At 43.0% G+C, this 15836-nt stretch overlaps 1 protein-coding gene across 1 annotated transcript; it reads left to right on the top strand.

The window, feature by feature from the left end:
• The first annotated feature begins 3628 nt into the window (after positions 1–3628).
• On the top strand, positions 3629–7557 carry LOC118473133 (uncharacterized). Its single transcript, XM_035961757.1, has 2 exons — positions 3629–4311; positions 6264–7557. The coding sequence occupies exons 1-2, from the start codon at positions 3651–3653 to the stop codon at positions 6434–6436; spliced, it is 834 nt and encodes a 277-aa protein (XP_035817650.1). The 5' UTR covers positions 3629–3650; the 3' UTR covers positions 6437–7557.
• The last annotated feature ends 8279 nt before the right edge of the window (positions 7558–15836 follow it).

Raw genomic sequence — 15836 nt, 5'->3', positions numbered from 1 at the left:
TAACCATGTCTATAAACTCTCTAAGGCGCTTTATGAGCTCAAGCAAGCCCCAAGAGCATGGTATGAATGCCTAAGAGATTTCCTTATCGCAAATGGCTTCAAAGTCGGAAAGGCCGATCCTACTCTCTTTACTAAAACACTTGCAAATGATTTGTTTGTATGCCAAATTTATGTGGATGATATCATATTTGGGTCTACTAACGAATCTATATGTGAAGAGTTTAGTAGGATCACGACACAAAAATTCGAGATGTCTATGATGGGGGAGTTGAAGTATTTCTTAGGATTTCAAGTGAAGCAACTCCGAGAGGGCACCTTCATTAGCCAAACGAAGTACATTCAAGACATACTCACCAAGTTTGGGATGAAGGATGCCAAGCCCATCAAGACACCCATGGGAACAAATGGGCATCTCAACCTCGACACGAGAGGTAAATCCGTAGATCAAAAGGTATACCGGTCGATGATAGGATCTTTACTCTATTTATGTGCATCTCGACCGGATATTATGCTTTCCGTATGCATGTGTGCAAGATTCTAAGCCGATCCTAAGGAAGTTCACATTAGGGCCGTAAAACAAATCTTGAGATATTTAGTTTATACTCCTAAGTTTGGCCTTTGGTACCCTAGGGGATCCATATTTGATTTAATTGGTTATTCGGATGCTGATTGGGCAGCGTGTAAAATTAATAGAAAGAGCACATCAGGGACTTGCCAGTTTTTGGGAAGATCTCTGGTGTCTTCGGCTTCAAAGAAGCAAAATTTTGTAGCTCTTTCTACCGCCGAAGGCGAGTATATTGCCGCAGGCCATTGTTGCGCGCAATTGCTTTGGATGAGGCAAACCCTTAGGGACTATGGTTACAAATTAACCAAAGTTCCTCTTATATGTGATAATGAGAGTGCAATCCGCATGGCGGATAATCCCGTTGAGCATAGCCGCACTAAACACATAGCCATTCACTATCATTTTTTTAGGGATCACCAACAAAAGGGGGATATCGAGATTGCATATATTAACACCAAAGAACAATTAGCCGATATCTTTACCAAGCCATTAGATGAGCAAACTTTTACCAAACTTAGGCATGAGCTAAATATTCTTGATTCTAGGAATTTTGATTGATACCTTGCACATATAGCTCATTTATATATCTTTGATCACATCTCTTTCATGTGCTATGACTAATGTGGATTTCAAGTGTATTTTATACAAAGTCATAGATTGAAAGGGAATAGGAGTCTTCGGCGAAGACAAGGCTTCCACTCCACTCTATCGAATTACTCATCCTTCGCCGTCACTCCGCACCACTCTCCAACTTTGGTATAATCTTCACTCATATGTTATTTACCATAGGGGGAGAAAGTAGTAAAAGGGCTTATATTTCACTCAAGTATCCGTTTTTGGCGATTCATGCCAAAGGGGAGAAAGTATTAGCCCAAAGCAAAAGGACCGCACCACCACCAATTTCAAAAATTTGTAGTTTCTCAATTGGTATTAAAAAAGTGTTTCTAAAAGAATTTCAAATTGGTATCTTATTGTCACACCCGGGTTTCGGGGCACCAAGACCCGGGCGCGAACATAATCACCAGGTGTGCTGGGACCAAGTCTCACACATATGATGAATCATGGCACAGGATCGAATGTCACATCTTTACTATATAACAGGAGTTCTATACAAAATAAATAAATAATTACATTATATGGAGACAACGGTCCAGCAACCCAAAGTTGACTGGGAGACGACGGCCTAGACCTCTCACGAACACATCGCAGCATCCTCCAAGTGCCTCATCCTGCGGTACCTGTTCTTGACCTGTGGGGGGGTGTGAGACAGCAAGAGTGAGCTCACATACGTTCATTGCTCAACAAGTTGTGGGGAATAATGTGCATGAACTCGCCAAAGGTGGGAGCTCATGTGAAGTGTAAGGCTTACCAAAGAGGATGGCTGAAGCTGAGCATTGCTTTTAAAGTTGGTCAAAATTTTATTAGCCATTACTAAGTATAAGTAAATACCAACCCAATGAAATAGTAGAACAGAAGTAACAACATCACCTGCGATGCAATGCATATGACAAATTGAATTTAAGTTCCATAGATTAATCATGTGAGTGTCCGAGCTGCTCATGACCGTGAGCACGGCTAGTATACCAGTTTTACACTCTGCAGAGGTTGCACATCTTTACCCACAAGTCATGTTACCCATCTGCCAAGGGATCGCGACTTCCCATACACCTCTACCGAGGAGGCGAGGCAGGGTAACACTACGAGGCCTTTACAAAGTTCCACTAGCTTCAGAAAACCCGCTACAGTTTATAGGAAGCTCCAATGCAGGAATCCCTTGTAGGACCGCCATCGCAGCAAAATCCTCCTGAGGGCCTCCCTACACTGACCACTCCCCTACTGCCCTTGCCCCTTTCGGGTAAGGTAGTCTTCCACTAGCTTTCCTAATTAATCGGCCAAGGGCGTCCCATTAAACCCTTGTGGTAGCACTGTTTTCCCGGGTGGTTCTCCATGTTCCAATTAACATAATGATCTTAACATGAAGAATAAATAACAGCTGATAACAAAAGTATAATCATGAATAGTGTAATCTTCATACCCAAAACCACATAAAGCAATAGCAAGTACTACCCAAAAAGTCCAGTGGTAATTCAAGGTATAAAGATAGTCAAACTAGGGTAACCTATTGGGTCCCATCAAAATTAACCTATGCAGATCATTATGATTAATTAGAACATGAGTAGGTAAAAGAAGTGATCAAGGGCACAACTTGCCTGGGCCTTGAGATTCCAGGTACCAGGATGATCTTCAGATGACTCGTGACCTCACACTAGTCGTAGCAATACAAACAAACAGTGTATAGGCAAAATTAACATTACACCAAACATAAGAATAAACTGTGTAATAATAATCTACGCGCCAAAACGAGATTGTAGAAACAAGAACCACTAAATTGAGAGCTACGGTTATTAAATTATGAATTTTCGAAATTATTTAGCACCTAGAACAGATTAATTCAAATGAACAATTTTACTTCAAGTTTCATGGCTAAACAGTGTTACTAGTTGATAGAAAATATTAAAATAAAATTATTGCGACTGGAATGACTCAATTTGAAGTTAAAATGAGAAAGTTATGAATTTCTAACGATTTTATGTGTTTTGTACAAGATTAAATAGAATATAAATTTTAATGTGACTTTCATGTCAAAACAGATGTACTATGTGATAAACAATAATATTATAGAATTATAGAAATTAGAATGAACTAATTTGGACTTAATATTGTAACACCCTGAATTTGGGGGTATGAAATTTCTATTCTAATATCCACCAAATTAAGGTGTTACTCTCTCAGTTCTTCGCTTTCCTTTCTCTTTTCTTTAAAAATGGATAACTATTTTGTTTTTCAATAAGTTTAAGCCTAGTAAAGTAAAACCCAAAAAGGGGTCCTTGATTGTTGCATAGCATGTCGAGACATGTTTTTCCTTTGTGATGGTGCATTTATGCAAATTTAGGGATCATGTTTGAATTTGAGTTCAAAACTAAAACGTGTTTTCAAAAAAAAGAAACAAAATAAAGAAAAGAGAAGGAGAAAGAAATTGGAAAAGAAAAAGCCCACCTGGTCGTCCGCATGGCGGCATGCGTAGATGCGCGCACCTAGTGTCCACTCGCTCGGCTTGGTCAAAGAAGCAAAAAGCAGCCATCGCATGCAGCCCAGCGCACCCCTTTCCACAGCCCCGCGCTTTTTTCCTTTTTTTTCTCTTCCATCCCGAGCACGCATGCAGTCCCCATGGCCATGCAGGATTAGCTTGCGCATGCCCCGCTTCAAGCCACGCCCACGTCCTGCAAACCGCGCGGATGCGCGCCTGCACCGGGTCCCACTTGCCAGTCAACATTATCAGCTACTGTTTCTCTTCCTCGTCCAACCGCCCGTCGACCTGCACCTTTCCTATCTTCTCCTATACAGTCCATATTTCTCTCCCACATCTTTTTCTCCCGTTGGTTGCAGGCGTCGATTAGCCAGAACTGCCCCGTGTCCACCTGGCTCCTGCCCCAGGCGGCGCTGCAGCCCAGCGAGGCGACCAGCGCCCGCGCGAGGTGAGCCGCGGCCGAGCCCCTGGCGCCTGGCGGCCCTGTCCCCTGGCCAGCCACGGCGCGACGCCCATCCTCACCCCTGCGTGCGGCCAGCCCCGACGGCGCTGCATGGAAACGCGGCGCGGCAGCCGGTCGGCCGGCCAGCGAGCCTGCGCGCCCCCGTCCGCGCCAGCGTCCAAGCTCGCCTCGCCGGAGTCGTCGTTCGTCACCGTGGTGAGCTCGCGTCCCTTCTCCCCTTCCCCTTTCTCCTTGTTCCCCGGCGCGGCACGCGCGGCGGCCCGCCTCGACCAGCCATGGCCGAGCCGCCGGTGAGCCACCGTGCTGGCTGCTAGCCCGCCGAGCTCTCCTGCGCGCGCGCCGTCAATCGACCCGCCCAGCCGTGCCTCCACCTCTGCATCTGCTCGCGGGTCCCACGCGCTCGCCGTGGCACCATCCACCGCCGGGCAGCACACCGTCTCCGGCCCTGGCAACATAGCTCATCGATGCACCCATGCTCTTGACTCCTTTCCCCAGTGCGCGCATCCGCTCACCAGGCGCAGCCTAGCCTCGCCACCGGCCGGCGATGTCCCTGCCTAGCCGGCGCTCGGTCGAGCAGCACAGCGGCCATGCCTGCCCTCGCCGGCGAGCATCGCCCCATGACGGCCGAGCCTTTCCTCCGCGCAGCCAAACGACCATGGTCGATTCCTTCGTCCCGGGCGGTTTCAGCTTTTGAAAAAGGATATCGTGCGTGGGCCCCAACTACACACGCACTCCTGCATGCATGCGACTCCACCTGCATGCACTTGACCAAAACACGGCTTAAAATTGTTGGGCCCTATGTTGCATGCAGGATCCCTTGTGCCTGACGTCACCCCCTTGCATGCATGATCCCGGGATCTTATGCGACCATGATATCTATGCCCTCGTGTAGCCAGCCCTTGACCGGTAGAAATGTGCCACGTCGTCGTTATTCCGCGATTGATAATTATTGGAGTACTTTTAAGTTATAAACCTGATTTATTCTATTCTATTCGTGATAGATTCATATTAACGTAGTTTACATGTTCATACTAATGTTTCATCATTAAGCATGTTTTAAATAATTAATTAAATGTTAGCTGAATTAATGTTGTTAAATTGTCTCTCTAATCAAATCTAATTAATAGCTTTTAGCTCGGCACTTGTAAATAAATGCCGACAGGTTCAATATGTTTTTGTTTAATAATTGTGTAGTATAAACACGACGTTCATTAAGTGGTTCTCGCGTGTCGCGCGTGAGGATCGTGCGCATCGCCACGCGTTGTCCGCGCGCTAAGTCACGTGTGTCCACGTGTCGTCGTGCATTGTTTGCATGCTGTCACGTACGTTGTTTCGCGTGTCATTCGCGCGCTGTTTGCGCGTCGTCGTCATTCCTTCGCGCGTTCGTGCCGCGCGTCTGGTTCGTGTGTTACGCGTATCTCGCGCGTCGATCACGTGTGTCGTGTGGCGCCTGCGCGTTATAATAAATCACTTTCGTTTATAGACACTCATATTAATAACATTAATTCGTCCGATCGCATATTTTAGATAGTTAACTTAAGGTTTGCTCGACTAATATTTATTAGATTAATATTCTAACTAGATTAAATGTGTAGTGTTCCACTTGAGCTTTTATAATAAATATTAACATGACAATTATTAGCTTAACTACTTTATATATATTTAACATTTGTTTGTTTCGCACATGGCGGCGTGCTGATTCGCGCATCATTTGCGCTGGTCGCGCGCACTGTTTCGTGCCTCGTCCACATGTTGTGTCGCGCGTGTCCGCACGTCGTTCGCACGCTGTCATGTTGTTTCGCACGTCGTAAATTCGTCTCGCTTAGAATCTCTCGTTTTAATTAAATTACTTAATTAACTGACATTTATTAATGTAGCAGATTAATCGAACTAAATGATGTGTAGTATTTATATTTGATAATGTTGAACTAAAAGTTATAGTTAATACTTGTTTAGCGTCAACACGCTAACCACTCGACCATAGCTTCGTCTACCGCAGTTCTTTTTATCGCGTAACCGTAGAAGCGCTCTCTATTTTATATTTGCTCATTTTTATGATGTTTTATCTTGTATGGTGTAATGTTCTTATCCATATGTATATGTTTGTTTGCTTGTGCCTGTTCGCCTTCGCTTCGCGTTGCGATTAGACTGCGATCCATTTCCGAGGTTCGAAGAATCGACAGTCAAGCTTGGCGACCAAGGGATCGAACTCTTCGAGTTCTACGAGGCTGAAGATCCTGAGCATCTGTTTGGTGAAGGCAAGTGTCCTCTGATCCATTATGTCCCATTCACTTTTAATGCACTGTCCCGCATTACTTAATTGAAACCTAAGGATTGACTAGCTTTCCATTTACCTTATCCTTGTTTACCTTTTGGGTTATCATGGTTAGCATTATGCTATTGCTTTACTTGAATCAATGAACATGATGTGAATACTTATGATACTAAAATGTTATCCCGATGATGTTCCTGTGATACTTTAGGGGGCTCAGGCTGTTTCCTGAGTGCCTCTCCGTAAGGACCTGTTTGGGGAGTGACAACCCGGGATAACAGTGCAACCATGAGGGTGAAATGGGGCGCCCTTAGCTAATTAATTAGAGGAACTAGAGGTGTAGTTGCTTCGCCATTGTGCCGTCAATGGGGTCCAGGCACAGTGCTTGCTCTGCCGAGGCTGGGTGCCGAGGTTCTTTCGTTTTGCTTTTGTTAGTCATCCTCCTGCGGGGAGAGGTACTGTGTTTATCAAACTGGAGAAACCTAACGGGCGGCTATGACCTCTAGGGAATCTTTGTAAAAGCTACGTAGTGATACCCTGCCGGACCACCTAGGAAGTGATCAATGGGGAGTCATGATCCCTGGGCAAAACGGGAATCACGACTCATGGGTAAAGTGTGCGACCTCTGCAGAGGGTATCGAAACTGATATATCAGCCGTGCTCACGGTTAAGAGCAGCCTTGGGATCCTCTTTGATTAGAGATACTTTGACCAGAGATGGTTGGTTTGCAGGTGGTGATGAGGATGATGGTTTTTTTATTATGATTATGGTAATGGTAAGTGGTATTCTTTCCGTTTGGAAAGGGTACTTTGGGTTAAGAACTTGGGTTAATGCTAAAACCTGGCTTTCTACTAGTAATAATAACCTGACCAACTAAAAGCAACTGCTTGACTTAACCCCACATAAAGCTAGTCCACTACAGCCAAACGGGACATTTGCTGAGTACGTTGATGTGTACTCACCCTTGCTTTCACAAAACACCAGGTTGCCTTTGGTGCAATCTATGCTCAGGTAAAGAAGAAGTCGTCGAGGCGGATCTCCAGGAGTTCTAGGACTTCGACGAGTTCGAGGATTAGGCTAGCGACCTCCCCCAGTCAGTTGCCTGTGGTGGGTTGTTTACGTTGGCTACGTTTCGATTCTGTGTACTTTGATTTATATTATGTAAATGGCTCTAGTCTGTAATATAATTACTTACTCTTTATTGTAATTCGAAGCATTGTGCTATGATGAGTCATTTATGTAATCGCCGTGTACGTGAATTACTGATCCTGGCACGTACATGGTTCACATTCGGTTTACCTTCAAAACCGGGTGTGACATAAGTGGTATCAAAGCCTTGCTGACTGTAGGACCGCTGACCTAGAGTAGCATTGGCCGTTTTAAGGACTTATTGATTATTACTTCACCTCATCCTTGATTCTGCTTCAAAATATTGGTCACCTCGACTAATTCTATGTTGTGCTCCTATATGCCCCCTTGCTAAAAGTATTTTATTCTAGTATGATCTATACTTCTCTCAATCTATTAGATCTGATCTCACTCTTGTGCTTGTGACATCTTTGTAGATGCCCGCTGACCATAACCTTCTTGTCTGTTTGGGATTCTTTCCTCTTGTCATTAAATTTCTACCATCTGGCGAACTCTAGTCCTTTGGTATTGACATGCTTGTACCCCTTTGATACTCTTGTTTCGAATACTTGTCTCTAAATTTCTACTGCCTACTCAGGCATTTCAGTTTATATGTCCATGATCTTCCTGTCTTTTGAGACCCTTTCCTCTTCTATTGTTAAGTCACTATCTTTTAGCAATTTCTTGTCTCTTGGTATTGGTATGCTCATCTCCTTGAAGTCTTTCATACTCTCATCCTTTTTATGCCTACCTTTATATCCCAAGGTCTATTTAAGATATTTCATTTTACACGCCCTTGACCACCCTTGTTTCTCGATGATCCATGAGCATTCATTTTATTTCGCGCATCCTTGGTGATCTCGTTAATTCCTTGTAACTTCCTTCGGTAATGAATTTTTACTTCAACTCTTCTGTCGGGACCTCACTTATCTTACCCTTGTTTGTTTTCTCCACTTCGTCACTTTGCGATTTTTTTCTTAACTCTGTCCATGGATTATGTTTTTCACCATTAGCACCTTCATCCTTATCACCTCTATATCTTACCTTGATGTTTATCTTATACCAGTCTTTAAAATATCCTCTTTACTATCTCAATCTGAGCATTGTACTTTACCTAGTTTTCCCTTGGTTGTATCCTCTTCCTTGTCGCTTGCGAGCTTTCAACTCCATCCTTGTACTCTGGTTGGGTATTATCTTTACTTTTCTCATCTCTCGACCTTACCTTGGTAATTACACTATGTCCGTTCTCTAAAATCTCCAATATCCTATCCCAGTTTGAGGGCGGTGTCTTACTTATCCTACCCTTGGCAATATCCTCTTCTTTACCCCATGTAAGCCTTGACATAACTCCATTCTTCATTGTAATCATGCCACTGGCTCTTCTATGACTTCATCCTTTCTCTCACACCCTTGTCTGTTATCGCCTTCGCCCCTTGCGATATTTATGTCTTCTACCTAAATGCTTACCTTAAACTTATCCTTTAAATCCTCCCCTTTCTTTCAACCCAGTTTGAGAGTTGCGAGTTACCTACCTCTTCCTTGATTTCTTTTCACTTCTTGTCGCCTTACAAGTTTTGTTTCAATTCCATCCTTTGCTATGTGTTTTATTTGCTATCACCACCTTCTTGTCATTCATCGATCTTGCCTTGATACTCATCTTTATTCTGGCTCTTTAAAAATCTCCTCTCTTCCACCTCAATTGGAGAGTGGATGTTTACCTATCTGGCCCTTGGATGTACCTCCTTCTTTTTCATCTGCAGGTCTTGTCTTAACTCCATCCTTTGTGGTACTTATATCCTTGGTTATTATGCGCATTTACCTCCTCTCCTACATCCTTGTTCGTTATCACCTTTAAACCCTCGTGATATCTATGCCCTTGCCCTCATGCTTACTTTGAACCCACCCTTTAAAGCCACCTCTTTTTCATCGCTGTTTGAGGATAATGCCTCACCCACTTCACCATTGATTTCTCCCCTTTTTTTGACGCCTTGCAAGTTTTGTCTGAAATACACCCCTTCATGTTTGTTTGTCTGTTATCACCCTAACCCTTGTCATTCCTCGATCTTTACCTTGATGCCTATCATGTACCCGTATTTTAAAGCCCCCTCTCCCGTTTCAGTTCAAGAGTGTTGTCTTACTTCTCCCCGCTCTTGTTCGTTCCCTATTTCTCTATCGTGTTGCAAGTCTTGTTTTAACTCGACCTTCTGGGGTGCTTTTCCTTATTACCTCCTGTACCTTTGTAATCACTGGATCTTTCCATGATGCTTATCTTATGCCTACCTTTTGGATTATCATCTTTCCCATCTCGATTTGAGAATGGTGTTTTACCTATCTTGACCTTGGTTGCATTCTCTTCCTGTCGGTTCCAATCCTTGCTTTAGCTCCATCCTTTATTATGCTCATGCCCCTATCCTACATGTCTTATTATTCCCCTTGCCTTTCGATGGCCTTAGAATAGTTTCCCCTTGGTATGGAAAGACCACCATTTAATTAAAAGTTATGTATAGCAACGAGATGTTTGTTGTTGTATGCTTGTGCTGTTTGTCTTTGTGTTATGACTGATTTGCTTCTTCGTGATGAGTGTTGGTGTGTTGTGGCCCTTGGTCCGCAATGGAATCTGTTTACTAGGTGAGTGCCATAGAGTTAAGTAGTTGGGTTCTCCCCCTGCTCTCTCTAATCCGTCTATACTTACCTTTTCTCGCTATTCTTTCCTCTTGCACCTGTCCATTTGGCAACCTCCAACTCCTCCAAATCAGTCAAGATCAGAGTCGGCAACATCTTCATCAAGTGCGTATCAACGCTCCTGTTAAGGGGGTTAGTCGCTAACCCCAATGACGACAATGCGATCAACATCAACCGACAAGATTGAAGTGGCGCAGCGAAAGCGTGTGTGGGTCCTAACCCACAGGTCCAATTTCATTTTCTTACTAGCCTCTCTTTGAATCTCGAGGGCGAGATTCTGTTAAGGGGGTTAGGTTTGTAACACCCTGAATTTGGGGGTATAAAATTTCTATTCTAATATCCACCAAATTAAGGTGTTACTCTCTCAGTTCTTCGCTTTCCTTTCTCTTTTCTTTAAAAATGGATAACTATTTTGTTTTTCAATAAGTTTAAGCCTAGTAAAGTAAAACCCAAAAAGGGGTCCTCAAGAATTGCATCAATTGGTCTCGAGTACCACTTAATGAACGATCCTCACATAAAGCTAGTCCACTAAAAGTACTCCACTAAGTTATAAACCTGAGTAATAATAACCTGACCAACTAAAAGCAACTGCTTGACTTAACCCCACATAAAGCTAGTCCACTACAGCCAAACGGGACATTTGCTGAGTACGTTGATGTGTACTCACCCTTGCTTTCACAAAACACCAGGTTGCCTTTGGTGCAATCTATGCTCAGGTAAAGAAGAAGTCGTCGAGGCGGATCTCCAGGAGTTCTAGGACTTCGACGAGTTCGAGGATTAGGCTAGCGACCTCCCCCAGTCAGCTGCCTGTGGTGGGTTGTTTACGTTGGCTACGTTTCGATTCTGTGTACTTTGATTTATATTATGTAAATGGCTCTAGTCTGTAATATAATTACTTACTCTTTATTGTAATTCGAAGCATTGTGCTATGATGAGTCATTTATGTAATCGCCGTGTACGTGAATTACTGATCCTGGCACGTACATGGTTCACATTCGGTTTACCTTCAAAACCGGGTGTGACAAATATGAATTTCTTATAGATTAAACAAGATTCTAGAATTGTTTTTGTTTTAAAAATCATTATCTATAATTAATTTTCTATTTCCATTGTTCTCTGGACTGGGCATAAAAAACAAAGAAACGCAGGGGCTAACTCGAAATATTTCCCAGACTCAGGCGTATCCCGCGGGGGACGGCGGGTTGATTCAAATGTTTGTCAGGGTCTCTTTAGCATAAACGCCAAGGCGAAGAGGTATCGGGGACCCAGAGTCGTCCGATCAGGAATCTAGGGCACATATTAAATCTGCCCCCGCTGACCCGGTAGCTATACGAGCCCACAGATTCAATTTCTACGCCTATGATTTAATGTGACCGCGATCTAATCCGGTCCGTTCATTACGATCTCGCGGTTTAGATTCAGTGAAGACACGATTTGATTGTAGCCGTTCACAGACAATCCCACGGCCACCTCTAATCTTCAAGCTTCTGACGCCGAGTCCTGCTAACCAAACAGAGCTCCGCGGCGGCGCCAAGGACCGGCCAACCCCCACCTCGGCGGATCCCGAGCTCTTCACTACCGCTCCGCCCGCCGACGAGCAACAAGGCCCCGACGATCTCCCGGGCACGCGCAGAATACGATTCCGATTGGGCAGAGCTGGAAGCGATGGGGGAAAACGGGTTTACCTCGTCGGTGAGGAACCCGAGATGATGGCGCCCGCAGAGCTCGACGAACTGACCGCGGATTCTTCTTGCAGCTCGCGATTTCAGTGGCACGAAGGTCTAATCGCCCAAACGACGATCCGCCCACCCGCCTGGAGTCACCACGCAATTGCCCGGCGGCCAATTTTCGAACGCACCACTCCGGTGAGTGCGAGTATGGCGATGGCGGCGATCTGGCCTAGGCGCTCTCCTCCCTGCTGTGCTGCCTGAGCACCCACCGTGGTCGGGTTCCTGGTGATGGGGAAAAGGAAGGGAGGGCCAACGATTGTTTTATAGGACCAGGGCGATGCCCGTGACGAGGAGGGTGCGGAGATGCGAAATCCACGGCGAGGCGGACGGGAGCGCTGACCACGCGAGAAGGGCGGATTCCGTTGAGATGCGCACGGAGCAAGGAAATCGTGAGTGCGGCGGCTGGTATTCGTATTCTTACACGGCTGCAACTAGGAGGGTCCAGCGGAGAAGATAAGTCCGCTGCATGCCTGGGCTAGAAATAAAAAAACGTGGGCTATGGTGCTATATGGAGATTAGGCCGAGTAGACATCACAGGTAGTTCTTCGTTCTTTTTTTTTCTGTTTTTCAATTCCATTTTAAATACACAATCAAACTCCATTACGATGTAAATATTTATTTTAGATGTATTTATTAATTGTTTTATTAATTTATTAGGCAAATATTCCAAGTATAAATTATACACACATTATTTTTTTATAGGAGGACATTGTTTCGAATGTGTGAAGGAATTATTTTTTTACTTCAAGATGGATATCCAATCGCTATTTACTTTAGTGGATTTTTAACATATAACCTTTCCCGCGAGTTGCTTTTGTTCAAATATTTTAAATTATTATCTATTTATGTAACTCACTAGAGGAACACTTCTCATTTTATCGTCATTTTATTATTTATTTGCTTTGGTTATTTGGCTAGCTTACTCCCTTTTCATTGAACATTCATAAGCCTGAGAAATTTCCAAAAAAAAAAGTTTCAAAATTTCTCAAAGCACAATCTTAAATTTATTTATTTAGTATTATTATTATTATTATTTTTCTTATACACATTTTGGGTCTTACAAATCCTACCCCCCTTAAAAATAATCTCGTCCTCGAGATTTGTAAGAAAGAGGTTGCAATAAGTTTGGTTTGTAGTCTATGTTCTAGTTTTCATGTGGTTTTAATTCCAAATGATTTTTTTGAGTTTTATATCACAAATTAGAAGACGTTTAGGGAAGCATGGGTATGTATATCCACTTTATTATGCATGGTAAAAGATGTCTTTAAAGCCTAGAGGGTTTGGTTAAGAAAGGGTAGGGTGAGGAAAGATTCTATCCAAGATTGTGGATCTTGATTCCTTTTTGAAGATCTGGCTTGAATCTTATCCTTCCTTGATTTGATGAGGTCGATCATCTTTGATCTTGGTGTCTCCACTAGGATTTAGATGGTTTAGACAGGTAGATGGTCGGGAATTATAAGATGGGTCCAACGGGGTTTACATGTGCTTTTAGGGTGGAATAGATAGATAAAGCAATATATCAGGTGGCTTAGGTAGTTGTGAATGACCGAGTTGTTCTTAAGGTACCAATTTAGGTTAAACATGTTTATAGGAGTAGGGTCTAATCTTTTCTTTTTTTGTACCAACTAACAAGTTTGAGTAACTCACATTAGATTAGATCATATTAGATTAGATGGGATCTAGATTAGATTGGTATGACTAGATTAGACTAGGTAAGATCTCATTATTTTGGATTAGATCATGGTTGTTACACTAGTGCGGGATAAATATGCTTATTGGGGCAAGATGAATCCATAAGGATAAGATAGAATCTTTTAAGGTCAGTTAGATCTATTAGGATGCGATAAAATCTTTTCAAGATAGAGTATCTGTTAAGATAAGATGGATCTATGAGTGTAGGATAGAATCTTTTTAAGATGAGATAGATATTGTTAGGCTAGATATTTTAATGAGGGATAATCTAGTTTGTCTAGTTAGTTTTATAAGCATTATATATATGTAGATGTAATTGTCAACATTACTCCACAACCCATCACACTCAATCAAAGATCCAAATCATACAAGTATCATAAGAACAAACACTCAAGTACATAAATATTTATAAAAATAGTTTTGATTTTTTCCCCTAAGAGTAGGTCTCCTATTCCTAAAGGTCACTTTAGGTACAGGATTTCAAAGTGTGAAACCCACATTTGTATTTAGAAAGAAAAGGTAAGAATAATCAGAGTAAAGCGGAAATAGACGAGAAAAGATTAAGATAAGTTTAGAAAAGAATCAGAGTAGCAAAGGTAAGTAAGTATTGGTTGTCCAGTTCTATCTAGGTTTCGTCCTACAGTCAACATTCCTCTGATACCACTTCTGTCACACCCGGGTTTCGGGGCACCAAGACCCGGGCGCGAACATAATCACCAGGTGTGCTGGGACCAAGTCTCACACATATGATGAATCATGGCACAGGATCGAATGTCACATCTTTACTATATAACAGGAGTTCTATACAAAATAAATAAATAATTACATTATATGGAGACAACGGTCCAGCAACCCAAAGTTGACTGGGAGACGACGGCCTAGACCTCTCACGAACACATCGCAGCATCCTCCAAGCGCCTCATCCTGCGGTACCTGTTCTTGACCTGTGGGGGGGTGTGAGACAGCAAGAGTGAGCTCACATACATTCATCGCTCAACAAGTTGTGGGGAATAATGTGCATGAACTCGCCAAAGGTGGGAGCTCATGTGAAGTGTAAGGCTTACCAAAGAGGATGGCTGAAGCTGAGCATTGCTTTTAAAGTTGGTCAAAATTTTATTAGCCATTACTAAGTATAAGTAAATACCAACCCAATGAAATAGTAGAACAGAAGTAACAACATCACCTGCGATGCAATGCATATGAAAAATTGAATTTAAGTTCCATAGATTAATCATGTGAGTGTCCGAGCTGCTCATGACCGTGAGCACGGCTAGTATACCAGTTTTACACTCTGCAGAGGTTGCACATCTTTACCCACAAGTCATGTTACTCATCTGCCAAGGGATCGCGACTTCCCATACACCTCTACCGAGGAGGCGAGGCAGGGTAACACTACGAGGCCTTTACAAAGTTCCACTAGCTTTAGAAAACCCGCTACAGTTTATAGGAAGCTCCAATGCAGGAATCCCTTGCAGGACCGCCATCGCAGCAAAATCCTCCCGAGGGCCTCCCTACACTGACCACTCCCCTACTGCCCTTGCCCCTTTCGGGTAAGGTAGTCTTCCACTAGCTTTCCTAATTAATCGGCCAAGGGCGTCCCATTAAACCCTTGTGGTAGCACTGTTTTCCCGGGTGGTTCTCCATGTTCCAATTAACATAATGATCTTAACATGAAGAATAAATAACAGCTGATAACAAAAGTATAATCATGAATAGTGTAATCTTCATACCCAAAACCACATAAAGCAATAGCAAGTACTACCCAAAAAGTCCAGTGGTAATTCAAGGTATAAAGATAGTCAAACTAGGGTAACCTATTGGGTCCCATCAAAATTAACCTATGCAGATCATTATGATTAATTAGAACATGAGTAGGTAAAAGAAGTGATCAAGGGCACAACTTGCCTGGGCCTTGAGATTCCAGGTACCAGGATGATCTTCAGATGACTCGTGACCTCACACTAGTCGTAGCAATACAAACAAACAGTGTATAGGCAAAATTAACATTACACCAAACATAAGAATAAACTGTGTAATAATAATCTACGCGCCAAAACGAGATTGTAGAAACAAGAACCACTAAATTGAGAGCTACGGTTATTAAATTATGAATTTTCGAAATTATTTAGCACCTAGAACAGATTAATTCAAATGAACAATTTTACTTCAAGTTTCATGGCTAAACAGTGTTACTAGTTGATAGAAAATATTAAAAT

The sequence above is a fragment of the Zea mays genome, chromosome 8 (genome assembly GCF_902167145.1).
Source record: "Zea mays cultivar B73 chromosome 8, Zm-B73-REFERENCE-NAM-5.0, whole genome shotgun sequence".
Taxonomy (NCBI): Eukaryota; Viridiplantae; Streptophyta; class Magnoliopsida; order Poales; family Poaceae; genus Zea; species Zea mays.
The sequence above is the reverse complement of the archived record's forward strand: the minus strand, read 5'-3'. Positions and strand labels throughout refer to the sequence as shown.